The sequence below is a fragment of the Pseudophryne corroboree genome, chromosome 1, assembly GCF_028390025.1.
Source record: "Pseudophryne corroboree isolate aPseCor3 chromosome 1, aPseCor3.hap2, whole genome shotgun sequence".
In the NCBI taxonomy this organism is placed as follows: domain Eukaryota; kingdom Metazoa; phylum Chordata; class Amphibia; order Anura; family Myobatrachidae; genus Pseudophryne; species Pseudophryne corroboree.
Window position 1 is genome coordinate 48,255,228 of NC_086444.1, and position 19,830 is coordinate 48,275,057.

Consider the following 19,830-nt stretch of genomic DNA (forward strand, 5'->3'; position numbering starts at 1 on the left):
AGGTGGATTAATGAACTTCCAGCAGATTTAATTGTAAAAATAACAGTGAAGGAATTTTAAAATGTTTGGCACCAGTACAGGTCCCTATATTAGTGCGGTGAGCGCCCAGGCCAGATAGGTCCAATGGTGCAAAGAAAAAACATGTTTTATTACGCAGGTTTAATCATTTGTTGGGTGGAATGAGATTTGTTTTATGAGGAGATTTAGAGGTTGGAAGCTTGGGCGACGTTTATGGTTAAGATTCTGATCTAGTTCAGGTTTTGTGCTTCTTACACTAATGTTAGGTTCACAGTACATACAGATGTGTACTCATCTGTCGTGCCAGATAGACCGCCCCGAAACGCCGGGTACCGGGGGCGAATCGGCCGCACCGACTATCTTTCTAACTTAAATCGTGCGTCTTATTTGATTAAATAAAACAACTGGCCATGACAAAAATACATTGCTAGCTTGCACTGATCAATTATGTGTGTGACATTTGTACGTGTGTGTGTGTGACGCTGTGTAAAAAGTGCTACACAACACAACTCATGTCAAGTGCTTCATATGTGACTTTGTACGTGTTTAAAACTAATTAATGTGCAGTTAATGCCGCAGCCCATTTACCACTGGATTAAATGTTTGTTTACATTGGTTCCCCTCTAACACAATTCCTCTTTCCTGCGTGGGCTGTCGCTCTCTGCTCTGGTGCTTCTAGCACATTCTGGTTTGTATCTCAGTGCTGAGATACAGAACAGCACTGAGAGTGTGCTAGAAGTACCAGAGCAGAGAGCAACAGCCCAAGCAAGAGAGAGGAACTGCACAGGTTGTGACAGGTGCAGAATGCTAGAATGAAAATTAGTAGATTCATATGCTTTTCAGACACTTCTGTTCTTATGACATAAGAGGTGGTACTGGACTGTAATGGGTTTTTGGCAAATATTATTGAGAGCTTGTTTCCAGAATTGCAGACTTTGATGTAAGTGTAAATATGCCTGTTTGCTGGAGTATCTTTTGCACGTAGCATAGGATAGGTGCAAGTGCACTGTAGTGACGAAGACTATTCGCAAACTAAGCTTACACATAGTGGGCGGGCGCATTGCAAAACATGTACAGCTCTGCCTCTGGGGGTATATGCACAATTTCTGTCCAACTTTATATCAAGCCCTATATGTATGTTTTACATGTATATTTTACCTATAAACTTTCTATTGATATGCCACAGGCCAAATTTCTGCGTACCGTATGCTGTGCTCTATCTGTGTTCTATACCCGTGTGTCCCATATGTGTGTTTGTTACATGGGGAGGTGGGGGACACAGACGGAATTATAGAAGCTTTTTAACTCTTTTTAGTAAAAATCAAGGAATTTTGCAAGCGATTCAGTTCAATAGGATAGTCCCGAGTTTCCGTTCCAGTACAGCAAATTGCGCCCAACCGCATTGCAGGCTTTACCTCCCATTCCACAGAGGTGCAATTGCAATGTCGGGGGGTACTGTAATGCCCAGTAATTGAATTCCCCCCTTTGAGTGCTGTCGCTGAATGTGGGGAATTATATAGTGTTGCTGAGCGTTCTACTTCGCTCTTTCCTGCGAACTCTCGCATTTTGTATCTGTTCCGTGACTGCAGAGTCCTCACGTTGCATCGCCTCATCGCTACAACCTGACAGTGTGCCTCTCTGTACGCTGAATAATGAAATAAAGATGCTTAAGAAATGTTCTTCCAGGCTTTCCAGCGTCTGCAATTTATTTTATTTTGCTGAATTCCAGCTAGATGGCAGCTCACTCACTCCCCCGTTAATATAAAAAAGGCAATCGTGAAGTAACTATATAAAACACATGTCCAGCCTTCATTTTCTTCTCTCGCTTATATATATACATCGTTCTCCCAAATGCTGAATGAGCAGACGATGATAGCCAGTGAGCCCTGTACACTTCAGTTCCACAGAAGTTCTGAATTATTCATATGGCATGTAACAAGTATTCCGTGTAATAAGTTACAGATCTGAAGCAGTCCTGGAGACAGGTGGCCACACGCTGAGGACACAAACCTCTGTGTTACACATACACAATAATATATAGGAGTACTAATAATTGTAGCAGGGCTAGGTCATTTGCTGGCACGCTGTCACAGTCATCCACAGAGGGTCAAAAAGTTAGATCGATCTAAAAGCCCAGTGATGTCGGGTGTGGTATGGAAGGTAGATAGTAACTAGGTCGACAGGGTCTTTAGGTCGACAGGGTCTAGGTCGACAGGTCAAAAGGTCAACATGAGTTTTTAGTGTTTTTTGGGTGGTGTTTTCTTCGTAGAGTGACCGGGAACCCCAATTAGTGCACCATGTCCCCTCGCATGGCTCGCTTCGCTCGCCATGCTTCGGGCAAGATGCCTCGCTGGATCGTTAAGTATGAAAAGGTTAAAAAAAAAAAATTGTGAAAAACTCATGTCGACTTTTTGACCTGTCGACCTAGAACATGTCGACCTAGAAACCCTGTCGACCTAGTTACTGTCAACCAATAGTGGTCGACCTAGACACTGTCGACCTAGAGACCGGATCCCGTGATGTCACTGGGTTCTAAAAACTCCATAGGCTGCATTCCCATTGGTTCAATCTCTGGGGGGCAGGTACGTCTTGAGAGATCCCGGACTATACATACCTCTAATCCTCTTACCACGTCCTGCCATCGTTTCTGCCATTTGTACACCCAGTCCTCCCCACCGGCCCACATTTGTATTATCCATTCCCTTGATTTCTGTACAGCTTCCTTGTTGGGATTCTAGACTGTCAGGTCATCGTCCTCATAAACGATTGGACTGATTGCTGTGGTGATCATGTGCTGTCAGTAGTGATTCCCCGGTTGTGTGTACAGTTACTGATACTTATCATTACCCTGATTGGATTAGGATGTGGGACGATATCTGTCCTTTATATGTGTTTTTCCGATGTAGCATTAATTAATGTTTGTATTTGTTTTGTTTTGTTTTTTTATTGCATGAAGATGTCCGAGCAAGAAATGGATGAGGCTATCTCTCGGACCACGCATCGCGAGAGCAAAGACTCGGGGTCCCCCCACATGCCAGGTAGGTGACTTGTGCCGTTCATCTTTACTACTCAAACCAGTTAAAGAGAATCTGTCACCACCACACCTTGAGGTCTACTGGAACTATAGGGCAGATGTATTAAGCCTGGAGAAGTGATAAGTGGAAGGTGATAACGCACCAGCCAATCAGCTCATAACTGTCATTTTTTCAAACCCATAATGATTAGCTGGTGCGTTATCACCTTCCACTTATCACTGCTTTATCACTTCTCCTGGCTTAATACATCTGCCCCTTTGTGGGAAGGACTTACAAAGAGAATCTGTCACCACCACACCTCAAGGTCTCTTGGAACAGTGGGGTAAATGTATGAAGCAGTGATAAGAGTGGAGAAGTGAGCCAGTGGAGAAGTTGCTCATGGCAACCAATCAGCTGCTCTGTATAATTTTATAGTATGCAAATTATAAATGTTACTTCAGTGCGGATTGGTTGCCATGGGCAACTTCAGCACTGGCTCACTTCACACTTTTCACTGCTTCACACATTTACCCCCTAGTGTGGCGGAAAGAGAAGCGGTCAGACTAGGAGCATATGAAACCAGGGTACAGAGACGGTGCCACAGCAGGAGTACTGCCTAGGGTGCAGTGGCAGTCTCTGATAATGCAGTGGAATGCAATATGAGGATCACCAGCTGTTGAGGATGTGTGCTGGGGCTTGTAGTTCCACAGCAGCTGGCAATCCGCATCTTTGCAGCATTACATAGTCCAGAATCTGTTCCGTCTTTGGAAGATTGTATTTGTAATGTGCTGCGAAATACAATATATCACCAGGTCTGCATTTGAAGAGCCCGTCCCCGACTGTAAAACCAAAGCAAGCAGACGGGTCAGCACCGCTGAGCTGGACTATGAAACGCTTCCTGGAACCCGCCAGCAGGGTAAGAGAGGGGATAACAAGCACAATAACGTAATATTATATCCTCTGCAAAGTTCTGACGGGTAAATGCTAACTTCATCCTCTTGTCAGGTGTACATTGCTGTAACGAGGCAAATCGGTGTATAAAGACCTTTTGTTATAAATGTCCTTGTTGCACGCAGACAGCCATATTGTGTGCTAAACTGTAGACATCCCCTCGCCTGCCACGCAGATTGCATCCGTTCATTGTATTCTGCCTATTTATAATGGTCACATATGTCACATGTTGTTGTCTTGTGCTCACATGCCCCGTCGTGGTGTCTTAGCAATGTTTTATATATACCTAGCCTATATATTGTGCTTATGCGCTGTAGCTCTGCTATGTTTTTTTGTTACTCCCTTACACGGCGCTGCAGACACTCCGTGTTGCCTTATAATTAACAGCTGATAATGTGGGATATGCTAATCTGGGCTTTTTTTTAAATGAGTGCCTCATGTATCCTTAGTTCCTGACCCATGTTTCTGTCTCGTTCCTACCAGGGTTCTGTGAGCTCTGAAGTGGAGCTGTCACAGTACTTTTCCCAAGACGCCCCCAGCCAGTCCTCTCTCTCCGACACGGTAGTGACGGGCTCTAGCGAGGACGAGCGGCTTCGCCTGCGGAGTGCCAGCGTCTCTGTGGAGGAAAACGCTGCTCCCTTCAGCACTGCCAGTAAGATTTCCTTTTACAGTTTCATCTGAACAGGCTGTGCCTGTGTGCTGACATATCCGATGAGTCCAAGAGTCCTCGCACTGCACCTGACATCTGTGGATTAATTTATGTGTGATCCTCATCACTCTGGAGCTGTGGTCCAGCTATGCCAGAAGCTTCCCTCCGCTTCACACGCTCCTGAATTCTCACCCCGTTACTGCCTGTCCTGAATCAAGGCCTTGTAATATGTGCAGAAAATGCACTTCCTCCAAACCATTGCTGGTAAAGTGGACGTAATGTCCTCGCATAAATCGGCGCTTGTATTCACCATCCAATAATGACTATATAAGAAGAAATTTTTTATAATGAGCTTATTCTGTTCTGGAGTCTACAACGTCAGAGATCATTTTTTAAAACACTAGGGCCCACATGTATTAATAGGCTAATTTATCAATGAGTGATGCATTTCACTGTGAGCGATAAATTGCACCAGCCAATCACCTCCTAGCTGTCATTTTTCAAACACAGCCTGTGACATGGAAGTTAGGAGCTGATTGGCTGGTGCAATTTATCACTCACATGAAATGTATCACTCCTTCATAAATGAACCCATAAGCCTTAAAAAGTGATAAAGTGGCGACGGATAAAGAGTGATTAAAGTCCCAGCCAATCAGCTTCCTAACGGCTGTGTTTGAAAAATGACAGGAGCTGATTGGCTGGTACTTTATCCCTTTTCAAGGCTTAATACATTTGTTTCAAGAATCCCAGCTGGTCCTGACTCCTCTCCTTCATTTACATACATTGCCAGTGGCAAAAAGGGGAGAAGACAAACTTAAATAATAAATATAAGGATTAAGTGGGACACGATTTTTTGGCACACTAATACATTTCTAGAGAACGACAGATGGCAAAAAAACTGTCTCCAAGCCAGTGCGTTCTCTGTCCAATAATATCATTTCATCTGCAATAACTTATCTCTAGTTAATTTTTCTCTCAATGAGAAATCAATATATAAAGTAACTGTTGCATATATAATGTTCAAGTTATGCGTATGTGAGGTCATTTAAGTATACCCTCATCTTTACCACGATGGCTATATTATAACTTATAATTAACAAAGAGCCATGAGATGTTACATGTTACTGAATTACAGGGTACACAGTCTCAATGTCAACAGCAGAATGTCGGCAGTGATGATGTTGACATTGATAAAATCTTAACACATGAATGTCAACAAAATGTACAATGCCCAATTGCAGGATATAAAACCATTTTGTTGGAGATAAGTATTATCATATTGAGGACAAATAATACAGTCAGCCCCGTCAGGGCAGGCTCTACCAATAGGCAGCTCTAGGCAGTTGCTCATCACCAACAACTCAAGGCTTAAAGGCCCCCATACATCAGCAATTGGTTGGGGCAATTTGCAGACGATTGTGCAAATAAATCTGCACTGTATGGGGTTCACAGATCGCAGTCCACAAATCGATTGGGATTGTTAAATCAGATTTTTCAACATGTTTCATTTCACAGATCAGTTGGGGCTGTAGATTGCTAGTGTATGGGAACAATCAGCAGATCTGCAGACCGTTTCTAGTAACCTGATGAGTCTTTCAAGATTGGCAGATCTGCTTTACTGAAAATGATCTGCAAATCACTGACACATATCCGTAATGTATGGGCAAAGTCACATGGATTGTAAAAACAATAAATGTGGGGGGGAAATCTCAGGATCTGTGAAACAATAAATTGCGATTGCAGATGTATGAGCCCCTTTACTCAAGACCAACAACTCAAGGCTTTGTTTGCGCCAACCGCCAGCCCATCCCCAACAGCTGGTAAACTGCCAGCCCATAACCACAACTAAGGTTATTCACAATCCCTTGCCAGTGACACACAAAAAGGCCCACCAGTCCCGGTGGTGTCGCTAATCCCAGTAGGGTAGAATCAGCCAGGCATATAAAATGCCGCCTGTATGTAAAAGTTATTGTCACAGTTTTCAGAGCAGCACCAAAGTATTTTAGGGGACAATGTGGGAGGATCTTGTGGGAGGCATTGACCTGTCTTGTCTCAAAAGACTTGGCTGTGTTTAACAGGGGCAGTGCCATGATGGCAAGAGCGGATTATAAGAATGCAGGAAGACACAGACTGACAACTAGGTGTTGGAAAGAGCTGGGTCTCCCAACAGCGCAGAGCAGTAAAACTATACCTAGATCTTACAGCTGCTTATGATCTGACTCTAAAGTCCTCTAAACTGCCTTAGAGCGTATCTTGCAGGCACAGGATGTGGGGAAGACACAACCAGTCTTACAGCAGCGTAAAAATACAAACCTTTTTTTATAACTTTTAAAAGATCGGAGCAATCCACCTTCCATCCAGTGGATGGAAAATGGATTTCTTCCTGAGCCATGAGGTGTGAGGCTGATAATGTTCTGGACTCAGGACTTCTAGATCTTGCTGTCTCCCAGCTGATGCACACCGTACATGTGTCCAGTGTGCGGTGGATCAGAGGGGGGGGGGGTCTGCTCATAACTTAGGAGTCATTCTATTAGTACAAAAGTTTAAACTGTTTCCATAAATGAGAGCCAATACCCGGACAGTTTCTTGGGAAAAACAGATCTGCTATACTGTCTGCTGTCTGAGTCTCCTGCACTCTCCCTGCCAGGATTATTTCATTATTCTACAGCACAAAATGCTTAGATGTGTTCAGTGATGGACAAACACTTAACCTGTATAAATCACACAGCAGCCCATAACAATGCAAAAAATTCCAGGTGTGATAGCTTGGTGTGTGTGTTATGAGAGCGTATTTATTAAGAGCTTTGTACAGCTTTGCTCATGTAGTATTCTATGTGTTAGTCATAGTCCCGTATTCAGTGCTCCGCAATGTGCGGCCACGATATGCATCTGCAAACAACAGGGATTGTGGTACCCCAGCTGCGCCAATTATCTTGGCAGGGTCTATTGCAGATGTATGCAGCCCTCCAGCTGCTATGGAACTACACATCTCAGCATACCCTGCCACAGTTTTGCTATTTAGTCATGCTAAAACTGTTGCAAGGCATGCTGGGACTGCATGTTGAATACCCCTAGTCTATTGGATGCAAGGGAAAATAGGGTGATGTTGGTGTCCATTGCCCACCATTGAACCTCCCATAGCATTTTGGAGCGCTTAGATGCTGGGCTTCAAACTTGGGAAAAAAGTGTTTGTTTTATACCTTTACTTATATATATTTACTTATTTGTGGTTCTCTTCTTTTTTTATCATGTAAAGAAAATGGAGCAGCCAAAGGACAAGTTTCCGTTTGCTTCTCTCCGATAAACGGGATAATCGCAACGCCTGGTAGCAAACATTGCCCTTCGAAGCAGAGCAGTGTGGATGAAAGCCCCCAGTCCATGAGAAGTCCTCTCCAGCGGCAGCAGAGAGTTGTCTGCTACGATGACGATGAAGTCGCCAGTGAAGAGGATGATTTCAGCAAGAAAGACGACCGGCACTTTTGCGATACCAGGAAAAAGAACGCAGATGAGGATTCCGGGATTGTTATGACTACTCCCCTGGATGTCGAAGAGGAAATTCAGTCTGAGGACTTGCCGAGAAGCATGGTCGGCGAGGCAGGGCCATCTCTGTGCAGCAGTTCCGTGGAATCTGAGGACAGCTCAATGGAACATATGGTGGAGTCGCCCTTTTTTGCCATTAAAGCTTTTGATTACTCTGGCAGGACTGAGGTTCGCCCAGATACTTTAGGAATAAAGGACCCCTTTGAAGGACAGCCTGAAAACAAGAGGTCCCCTAAACTGGAACACAAAGCTGTGACCAGAGTAAAGAGCATGATTAACTCGGAAAGCCTTAACGCCTCCAAGCAGAAAAACGAGGACAACAGATCTTCTCCAAAGCCCTCAAAGATGACCCCACAGGTGAAGAAGGCGGAAGGAGCGGAGATATTAAGCAGACCTAGCACAGAAACCGTGGATTTACTCTGTAGCGAATATGAGTCTGTTGGGTTACATTTGGAGATAAAAGAGTCGCCTGTCAGAGTTATAATAACCGGTTTGAGTCATGGGGAAACAGATAAGGTGAGCCAAAATGATTCTTTATTTCCTGTTTGTTCATTTAAGCGTCTTTCACAGTTTTGGTGAATCTACCAGGTGACTCCTTGTGTTTTATTGTGATTACTTCTATCTGCTGGTTTTAAAGCTCATCTAATGGTAAATTCAAGTTACACTACATGTAAATTTCTCTGTTTCAAAATCATATTTTATTATATAAACTACCAGTGAAGGGACCAGCATATACTGAACCACCACAGTCTTGCCCTATCCTGACTCATCCAGCACCGGCCCTGGGCCCTTATTGCTCCACCTTCTTCCCTGCCCCACCCCGCCCTCTCTATCCGCTGCTCCATCCCCTTCTCTGCCTCCTCTATCCGCTGCTCCACCCCCTTCTTTACCCCACCCAGCCCCCTCTATCTGCTGCTCAATCCCCTTCTCTGCCCCACCCCGCCCCCTCTATCCACTGCTCCATCCCCTTCTCTGCCCCACCCCGCCTTCTCTATCCGCTGCTCCATCCTCTTCTCTGCCCCACCCCACCTCCTCTATCCGCTGTTCCATACCCTTCTCTGCCCCACCCCACCTCCTCTATCCGCTGTTCCATACCCTTCTCTGCCTCACCCCCGCCTCCTCTATCCGCTGCTCCATCCCCTTCTTTACCCCACCCAGCCCCCTCTCTCTGCTGCTCGATCCCCTTCTCTGCCCCACCCGCCCCCTCTATCCACTGCTCCATCCCCTTCTCTGCCCCACCCCGCCTCCTCTATCCACTGCTCCATCCCCTTCTCTGCCCCACCCCACCTCTTCTATCCGCTGCTCCATCCCCTTCCCTACCCCACCCCGCCACCTCTATCCACTGCTCCATCCCCTTCTCTGCCCCACCCCGCATCTTCTATCCGCTGCTCCATCCCCTTCTCTGCCCCACCCCACCTCCTCTATCCACTGCTCCATCCCCTTCTCTACCCCGTCCCCTCTAACCCCTGCTCCATCCTCTTCTCTGCCCCACCCCGCCTCCTCTATCCACTGCTCCATCCCCTTCTCTGCCCCACCCCGCCTCTCTTATCCGCTGCTCCATCTCCTTCTCTGCCCCACCCCGCCTCTTCTATCCACTGCTCCATCCCCTTCTCTGCCCCACCCCGCCTCTTCTATCCGCTGCTCCATCTCCTTCTCTGCCCCACCCCGCCTCTTCTATCCACTGCTCCATCCCCTTCTCTGCCCCACCCCGCCTCTTCTATCCGCTGCTCCATCTCCTTCCCTACCCCACACCGCCTCCTCTATCCACTGCTCCATCCCCTTCTCTGCCCCACCCCGCCTCTTCTATCCGCTGCTCCATCTTCTTCCCTACCCCACCCCGCCTCCTCTATCCACTGCTCCATCCCCTTCTCTGCCCCACCCCGCCTCTTCTATCCGCTGCTCCATCCCCTTCTCTGCCCCACCCCACCTCCTCTATCCCCTGCTCCATCCCCTTCTTTACCCCACCCCGCCACCTCTATCCACTGCTCCATCCCCTTCTCTACTCCAGCCCGCCACCTCTGTCCCGCCCCATCCCCTGTGTTCGCTGCTCCAATGCGGTCACACAAAGGCAGGGATGGGTCGGTGGTGGGGTCTGAGGCTGGTGCCCATGATCTTCATGTTTCTCCCATCCGTTCCACCATTATTGTGAGTATTCCCCTGACGGCATCAGACACCACCTGTGCTGATTGTTTCTTAGACAGAAGTATTGTAATATTTAATCAGTTTGAGAAGACCTGTACAGGAAACGGTGTATCACTTGTATGGTTCACCCTATCTTTCCTGATTTGTGACTTATCGTACGGTTAGGAGTCTATGGGGAAGTTGGCTCCTGGAGATGAGATCCTGACAATTAACGGCATCCAAGTGAGCGACCTCTCTTACCAGGAGACCTGTGATTACGTCCAGTGTTTGCCCTCAGCTGTAACATTAGAAGTCCGGAAACCGGTATCAGGTAAAAACTACATCACTTTCCTACTTCACGGCTACATTTTATGCTTCAATTTATTTTTTAATTATTATTAAAAAAAAATTTCAAGAGCAATACACTTATTTGCCTGGTCTGAGTCTGTGCTGGAAAAAAGCAGATACACACTGCAAACATTAAGAATACTCATAATCGAGATAATTATAATAAACTATACAATTTAACTTTGAGTAATAATAAGGTTTCTTAGCACATGTTTGGCCAAAGGTGCGATCCCACCAAATACAGCACGGTGAACGTATATCAGCTTAATACTGACGCACTATATAAATGTATCCAGGACTTACCTATCGTAGTGCCCATGTTAACGTGTAGACTGCTATGCAAGGACCATCCACTTATTAAAACCACCTAAGGGCAGTTAGGTGGGGTGTGTGTCCAGACAGGAGGGGTCTTCAAGTCTACGTGTTAAATGGTAGATTTTATTATAATTGTCCTGATTATCCGTATTCTTAGTGTTTGCAGTGTGTACCTGCCTTTTTCTTTTTTCTGTGTAACATTCTAATCATGTCAGCATAATGAATGTTGACGTGGTACAATGTCGACAAAATATACCTCACCCAACCCTCAGATGCTGAGCTTTCATTATCTTGAAATGAAATACCAGGATGGCCATATGAGCTACGGCAGTGGTTTCCAAACTTTTTTGAATCACGGCGCCCTAAAATATCAGAATTTTTTTCACGGCACCCCTAGGCCAAAAATTTCTTATTGAGAAATTTAGAAAGAAATATTACATTAAGTAGATCGCGTTTATATGTCACCCTTAGGGTCAGTTGTGTGGTGAGGGACAAGATTTGCTTCTGTTTGGCCACATATTTTATGACTGGCAGCCACCAGCACTGGTTTTGCCTAGTATACTGACCATGAATAATTTGAATTGGTCCTGGACCACCAACCCAGGGCACCCCTGCAAGTGTCCCGAGGCACCCCAGGGAGCCACGGCACACAGTTTGGGAACCTCTGAGCTACGGGATGTTGGGAACCTCTGAGCTACGGGATGTTTGGGCCATAGCGGTCACCCTTTACTTCCATACTTTTGGAACCTATCACCACTTCCTCTTTCTGTGTATGGGGGGGCAACAGGAACTTGAGTGATGTGACAACATGCACTGTGGGAATACAGGAGTTTTCTGGGAAAGCCGGAGAAAGCTGAAGGTAATTTGGGCTTTTACTATGGGAATTCTATCACTGTATGTTTCTAAACATGGAACATTCAGTTCTCCTATAGGAATTCTGTGCTGGGGAAACAGAAATGGGACACTATGCTGGTAGGAGGAAGGGATGACCATTATAGTGATATAATACTATTACAGTTGACTTTCCATGATAGCTTTATGCTGTGTGCGCTCTGTGGCTTCTCGCGTTTTGCACATTGCATGAGATTGTGCTATGCCTTCTCCAGAAATAGGCTCACGCAGATGCGTTTGTGCCGAGTCGTACACAGTTTGGATGCACCTGTCCCTAAGAGGTTGGGACTGGGGTGGGAAGTGGTGTTCTCGTTCAGGCAAAGGTCAGTTATTAAACACATGACATGCGTGAGGCTTTATGCAGACATGTAATATACTATAATGTGACCTCTAGCGCAGTGGAAACTCTACAGTCTCCTCCATGTTATGTCTAATGGTTGCTAAGAGTCACAGGAGGGCTCGCTGCGTCCGCCACCTCTATGTAGTGTTACGTTAGGACACTCAGAGACAAGCTACAGTTTCTGCCTTCAGTGGATCTTACTGTCCCATAACAGTGGTCGCATAGCAGGGTTACCCACAAGACTCAAGGGTACGAACCAGGTACATTCCTAATTATGCAACTCGTTTACATGTTCATTAGTGAATAGTGTCCCTACGTTCATTTATTAATAGCCTATTACTGTAAGCATGGGTTTGTTGTGCCTTTCTCACCAATGTGAGCCCCCCAAACCTAAGGCCATTTAATCATCCATCCCCTGATATCCACCCGTCCTATATAGAAGGTTTGATGAATCTCCCCCTATGGTGTTTAGTACAGCTGCACAATTTATTCCTCTTCACGCCTGATTTTCCTATACGGATTAATCATTAGCAATTTACTAAATCATTGTGTTTTCTATAAGGGGCTCTTCATTTAGCCAATGGATGAGTGCCGCCTGGAGGGAAGTCCGTAGACTCCCCCCTATTCCAGGTGCCTTATGTAACATGCATTATAAAGGAGAGAGTGGGGGTTGTGTGGGGGCGCGCAATCTGCCTGTAGACTAAACTCTTTCTGCCGCCCACCAGACCTCAGCTATGTCCCGTTTCCTTCTCCAAAGATCTGTTCATCTGGTTTCATTAAACCCACGCTTAACATTACCTGCAGTGCCTAGAAATGGAAGGTATTTTCAATCCAGCACCGAACTCGTTTGCCTTTGGCTCATCAAATCACGGAGTGCAATGTTTGGAGCCCATCCTTAGTATTCAATGTTAGTCTTTTACTGGAGACTGAAGCGCTTGTTTCAAAGAAGAAGAAAAATTAGATTGTGTGGTCGGAATTCTGATTTTCCAACTTCCTTTTCCCTTAAACGATGGAATAATCACATCTTTAAAGAGTTGAGAAGACTTGTGTTGTCTTTGGAATTTCTGCAACTTCGTCCTCATACACACCCAAGGGCTAATCTGCTACAGGGGCTTATATAGGGTTGCACGCAAGACGGCCGCATTGCGTCCTCCGAAATAAATGCTGATCTCCGCCTATATTTAGAGGCGTCCGTATCTATGCAGCTGCACCACTGCTATCCATCCACTTTTGAAAGTAGTGCACACAGCCGCAGTTGCTCAACTAGGAAACATGTGCATTGCGATAAATTGCGAAAAACAGACTTTAAATTAGCCCCCAGGGTATTTAGATACAACACTTAGATATAAACCAGTCAGGCAGTTGCTTTCATTGTCAAACTTGCTCCAGATGAAATCTAACGGCTGATTGGTTGCTGCGACACAGTGCAGATGGTGCATTACTATTCCGTGTTCCTAATGGAGACTTAGATTTTCTTTCCGGTTAAAACAATTCTCCAAATATATGATCTAGACGGCAGTGATGAGTACCTGTGGGGTTAGTAGGGGTGCTAGTAAAGAGGTGGGGTTATCGGGCAGCGTTTAAAGATTTGAAGGATGGGTGAGAGTCTGCTCCAGTGTGTCTACATGTTCTGAATGTCGACAAAGCGTTTTAAGTTGATTATAACCCTAACCATAGCCTGACTTCAAAGTTGACAGCTGACATTCTGCCTGTTGCCATTTTGTCCGTGTCGGCACTGTGAATGTCAACATACAGTACCAACTGCATAGCATTATGTTAGACTATAGCTATGGTTTAGAGTTGTGGAAACATTTGTTGATCTGAGCTTTCCCAAAGCCATGTTCTAGTTAGTATTCCTGCTGACAGTGTTATGGGAACGTCTGTCTAAATACTACAGACTTTAGAGAAAGTTTGCACTTTGTCTTGGCAGACAGATTGTTGTACTTGAAATAAAACTAAAGTTGTGTCATCAAACTGTATATCACACTTCAACAAATTGCTTCTCCTGCCAGCTGTAGCCTACGTAGTGTGCCCCAAATAGCTCCCTCGCCTGGTACTTTCATGGGCAGGATGAAGAACCCATGGAACAATTTATTCATTAGCGTCACAAAGGTGGGTGTGGTTAAGAGCGGCTCTGCTGTTTTGGTGTCACACCGTACGTCCCGCACTCCCCTAGTGATTTTATTCAGTGGTTATCTTGTTAGTTATTTTCCATTTCAACCTCCCATGTGTTGCTTATCTCGCGCACTATAACCTATGTCGCGCACCCAAGATGTCTGCCTCGCCTGGTACTCTCGTGGGTAGGATGAAAAATGCATGGATCGGGTGTATTTGTAAGGATCATGTATCTCACTTTAGTATTCTGCAGCTCCCCCATTACGTGTAATCTCATCGTGGCACCCAGTGTAACCTATAAAATGCGGCCAAGATGGTTTCCTTGCCTGGTACCCTCATGGGTAGGGTATATAATCCTTGGAATTTCTAAAACAAAATGGCTGCCTCAACTCTGTATTATGTTCATGATTTCTGTGAAGCACCTGAAGTCCTATTGGGGAAAAGCTCTATATAAATGAATATTATTATTATTATTATTATTATTATTATTATGATCATTATTATTATTATTATTATTACCCATACTTATTTATGTTTTTGTTACAGCTGTGGATAGATTGTCCCACATTATCATGGCATCCGGAGCAGACACAACACCATATGATCGACAGGAGGAGTCTGTTGAGAAATTACAGTGCAATAACCACTCTCAAGAATGCAATACTATTAATGGTTTCTCAATTATTGACTCAGCGTCGTCTTCTTCAGCTGCCACAGAGGAGGAAAAATTGCCACACAGCTATTGCTCCTCACCTGGTCACTGTGATGGGACTTCGGTTACCAACATTGATGAGTTTATTCATGATCAACAACAATGTGAATCAAACGCTCTATCAATGGGAGCATTAAGCCAAGCTAAGAACATGGAAACCGTTACAGTCTCTGAACACGCACCTTCCTTTAAAGCTGATATGGCTGCACTTGAACCACCCAAGGTTTCTCCTGTCACAGCCAGCCAAGCAGACGATAGGGGTAACCTCCTTGGATTTACATTTTTGGACTCTATTGCAATAAACAAAACCACCGCTGTTAAAAACAGCCTGAGTAATTACTGTAGGAATTTCAGCAACCTGGCTACTGATGATTTCTCACTGTCCGAACAGCTTGATAGCAGCTCTTTCGAACTTTCAAATTGTATGTATGGGGCAGCGGAGGACTCTGACAGCGAATCGTTGCTGGAAGTCCCTTCGGATTCTACGAGCGATATGATTTCGTCCCTTCAAAACCAGTCTTTTGCATCGGAAACTCAGACCACCACAGATTCCGAGGATGAGCAAATTGAGATCTGTTTCCCCACCAAAAGAGATGACGTTGAAATGCAGAAGGCATCCCGTTTTTGTCCTACGCTACAGTTTAATAGGGAAGCCTGCCAATTACAGCCGGAGAAAAGTTCCTCTTGCCCCAACAGTCTGCAGAACTTCAGTCAATGTCCAGTTATAGAAGACAAGGACGTTGTTGGAAAAAGGGCCAATATGACATTGTTAGATGCTTCCTCTATGTCACTTCAGGAGGATTCTCAGGAACTTCATGATGGCCATGCCTTAAATACAGAAGATCCGGTGAAGGAGGGTATGATTACAAGTAACACTGCAAGAGTCATGGTGCCTTTGGGCAGTGATTCTATAGATATTAGCTCCCCAACCTGTTTGAATTCTGTTGATAAACACGATGATTGTGGCAGTGAAGCAGTTGAAGAAACTCTTAATGGAAGGCCTAATAATAATTCTAAAGACCCAACCGGTGCCACTAAATCCTCCGTTACAAGCAAAAGTAACCAAGCTTCTACATTAATTGAGAAAAAGGTGCATGGTACAACCGAAACTAAAGCTTCAAAAAGTTTAACCATGAAAACCTCAACTGTGGATAAATACAAGCTAAACAATACTAGTACAAAACTACATAATGACAGTAAGAGGCCAAGCAGCAACCTTGATATACTCAGTGGTCAGATACCCAAGCCAGGGCCAAAGCTGAAAGGACTCATTATTAAGAGCAAAAACAGGGTGAGCTCTGATGTGGCTAAATCCAACAATTGCAAGGCTGAAAGTCATAACTATAGAAAGTCATCCCCACAGCCATCGCCTAAACTTCTTCATAAGAGGTCCGCCATAGCAGATGGCTCATCTTCTGCAAGTGAATTAGGTTCCAGGACTTGGAAGACCAACGAGGATGAACAGAAACACAAGACGGTGATATCTTTAACTAAGGTTGATTCACCGTCAACCTCATGCACCAAGCCCGGTAATTTTAGCAAAGAGAAATTGAATTTCAATGGAATGGGAAAATGTTCACATGTGGACAACCTAGAGGAGAAGTACTCTGCCAACATGGCTAGTGTGGAGTTGGAAAAAAAGCTTAAAACCGGGAATAAGATCCTTGTATCAACAAACCAGGGAAAAGATATCAGCGATGGACCGTTTGGAAAGAGTGATGCCACCAGCAATGGACCATATGGAAAGTGTGATGCCATCACAGATTGTAAATCTAAAGGAAGCCTGAATGGACTTTCTAGAAGCTTCACATCGACCAAAAATGAAACTCAGCGTGCGGATCCTTTTGCGGCCCATGAAGAACAAGTAGATAGCCACGACATTCGGCGTACATTTATGGAAGTCAAGTTATCTACTAGTACTTTATCACCTGCAAACCACACTTCCTTAAAACACAACAACCGGAAGAAAGACGATATTTTCCCCTGCGATGGCTTCGCTATCGTTTTTACACCAGCCAAAATCAAACAAGAGGTCAATCTGGCCGAGAAGCCACCTACTGGGTCAAAGTCAGTGACCAGAACTTATTCGGTGCCAACACAGCTCTCCAACGCTGTCAACCATAATGCGATAAACGGAAAGGGAAGCCCGGTGGATGATGGCCCTCTTTCACCAGTGTCCAGTCCAAGTATGGATGACTATGTTGCGCAAGATTTTCAGAAAGCCAACGAAGAGCATCAGGTTGCACATGAAAAAAGCTCCATAAGGTATGATGTCCTAAGGACTATTAAGAGAAATTATTATTACGAACTTAATTTGTCGCACGAGGTTATGTCTTCTCTTACCGTCAAGCAGAGGATTAAGTCTTTTGAAAATCTGGCCAATTTTGATAAAACTGTAATGAAGGTGATCGAAATAAATAATACTCCTTTTTCGTTCAAACCGCCCCTCAGTCGAAGGTCTTCTGGCTCCATACCCTCACATACACGCTCCAATGAGAATACAAATATTCTGAGGCGCAGCTTAAGCTCGTGCTGTGATAACCAAAGCGAAATATTTTTAGCAGGGCAAATGAAGAAGTCCCCTTCGAGCGTGACCTTATCAAGTGCTGAGAAATTGCCCGTGGATCCAATACAGGAAAAACCTCTTCACGAGTCCACCAGGATTCAAAAGACTGAAAACGCTGTACAAGGGGTGCAGGTCAGGAAAAGTAGGGTGGCTTCAAGCCACATACGGCCATCTCTGTCTCGCTCTAAACTGCGGGAACTGAGAGCGTTGAGCATGCCAGATCTGGACAAGCTGTGCACCGATGATTTCTCTGTGGAACCTAAAGCCCCGCAGTGTAAAGCAGATGTCGAGGTTTCACCTAGGACATCACCCGTAGACGGCGCTTTGCCTGCCCAGAACGGGACTCGGTTAAGTTCTATAGACTTTAGCGGTGGAACGCTTGGATCTGCGTATGATGGTGATGTAATACAGAATGGGGAACTCAGCCGAAGATCCTGGTCCGTCAGGTGAGAAATTGGCTTATTTATAAATATTTTGGTTTTTTTCCCCCTGCAAATTATTATAAAATAATCTGTAGAAAAAATTCTCTGTAAGAAGGAATTTATTTGTTCCAAACTATTTCCCCCCCCATTATTTTAAGAAGCACTTACTATTGTTACAGGTGGAGCAGAGGCGTAAAACTAGGTTAATATAAAGTCAGACTCTCTTAACCTCATTTTCTTGTCTCAACACTGGCAGAAATGCAGGAAGTGTTTAAGAGTGGTCTGCTGACATGTAGAACAACTTACACTTAGACATAAAATAATAATAGTAATAGAGAATACATTACGTAACTTACTGTATCTGTCTGTCCTCTCACTGAAAGTCATGTATGGTGAAGGCACAGCACCCCCGTAAAGCCGCCCCCCAACTTCTCCCCTTCCTTTTCTCAGTGCAGTGAGATTCACCAAACACAAGTAGAGGTTTTGGTGGGGCTGGGGGCTGCTGTGAACTCATCCTGGAAGATGAAACTCTTCTATAGAACATCTACATATTATTCCATTGTTTATGCTGCGGTTTGTGCAGAGTTTATTGGCGGAGAGTGTGATGCCATCACAGATTGTAAATCTACAGGAAGCCTGAATGGACTTTCTAGAAGCTTCACAGCAACCAATTTTGCTACCTTTTTTGCTTTTTCTTCTTTATTAAATTGTGTCTTTATAATTGTTTGGTTGCAATAGTTTAGTACTGTACAATTTACAATCTGTAGTTGGCTTTCATCTGCCTGATTACTATTAAGAATCTTTAAATCAAAAGTCGTTAGGGCAAATTTGCATCTTGACCCTGTGAGTCCGTTGGGAGAGAAGTTCTGTATTAGTGATCATATTCTTTACACTTCAATGTCATTGCATCGAATTTCTGTGTAGTAGGCTGGGGTCGTTCTCTGGGGAAAGAAAATTGTTGAATTCAGCAAATCTGTTTATCCGCAGCCGCTGACAAACCAAAGGCGAGCATACAATTGGCCACTGTGTTGTCCGCAAACTTCCCCTTACATTATTATGTTCTGTAGCCCCCCCCTCTCTCTCTCTCTGAGCACTTCCATGTTGTATGTGGTTTGTCAATGGTTAATCTCAAATCCAGGAGATGAAGGGGGGGGGGGGGGGGGGGGGGTTTATAATATCCCCCCCCCCCCCCCGCCCCCCCCATCAGCCTTTCCATCTTTTCTCCATCTGTTGCACCTACTTTCAAGCGGCAGTTAAACGTACTCATCTCTTATGAAACATATTTATATACAGTATGGGAAGACCATCATAGGGAGAGGAGAGGCAAAAGGGGCTTACCGTGCAACACTTCTCTATCGGTTCTGATACTTGAAATCGGACCATTTGCTCCAGTTCCTGGTCTTCTCAGGCCATGACTATTTCTCAGACCACGAGGCGCTAATGGTTATCCTAATATAATAGTATTAGTTACGTAAAAAAATCCGGCAGCTGTGTAAATATAAACTTATGTTTCAAGTATCAATGGATTAATAACAATGTTGCAATTCCCTTGTTTGAAAAGTTCAATTGTAATAATAATAATAAGACAACTGTTTCGGAATGGTATAAACAAGCTTAGTGTTTCTTATGCAGAGGTAAATGCTTTGTTTTGGGAAAATAGCAACTGTTTCAATCAAAGGGGGTCATTCCGAGTTGATCGCTCGCTAGCTACTTTTAGCAGCCGTGCAAACGCATAGTCGCCGCCCACGGGGGAGTGTATTTTCGCTCTGCAAGTGTGCGAACGCCTGTGCAGCCGAGCGGTACAAAAACATTTTCTGCAAAACAAGAC

At 44.7% G+C, this 19,830-nt stretch overlaps 1 protein-coding gene across 5 annotated transcripts in view; it reads left to right on the forward strand.

The window, feature by feature from the left end:
- The window catches only part of PDZD2 (PDZ domain containing 2), a 559,801-nt gene that overhangs the window by 454,231 nt on the left and 85,740 nt on the right, over nucleotides 1-19,830 (forward strand). For all 5 annotated transcript variants that reach the window (XM_063959280.1, XM_063959260.1, XM_063959270.1 and 2 more), the window contains 6 exons: nucleotides 2,975-3,056; nucleotides 3,845-3,948; nucleotides 4,467-4,635; nucleotides 7,889-8,688; nucleotides 10,480-10,624; nucleotides 14,849-18,026. In XM_063959280.1, the coding sequence (XP_063815350.1) occupies nucleotides 2,975-3,056; nucleotides 3,845-3,948; nucleotides 4,467-4,635; nucleotides 7,889-8,688; nucleotides 10,480-10,624; nucleotides 14,849-18,026 (4,478 nt within the window). The remainder of the gene's footprint in view (nucleotides 1-2,974; nucleotides 3,057-3,844; nucleotides 3,949-4,466; nucleotides 4,636-7,888; nucleotides 8,689-10,479; nucleotides 10,625-14,848; nucleotides 18,027-19,830) is intronic.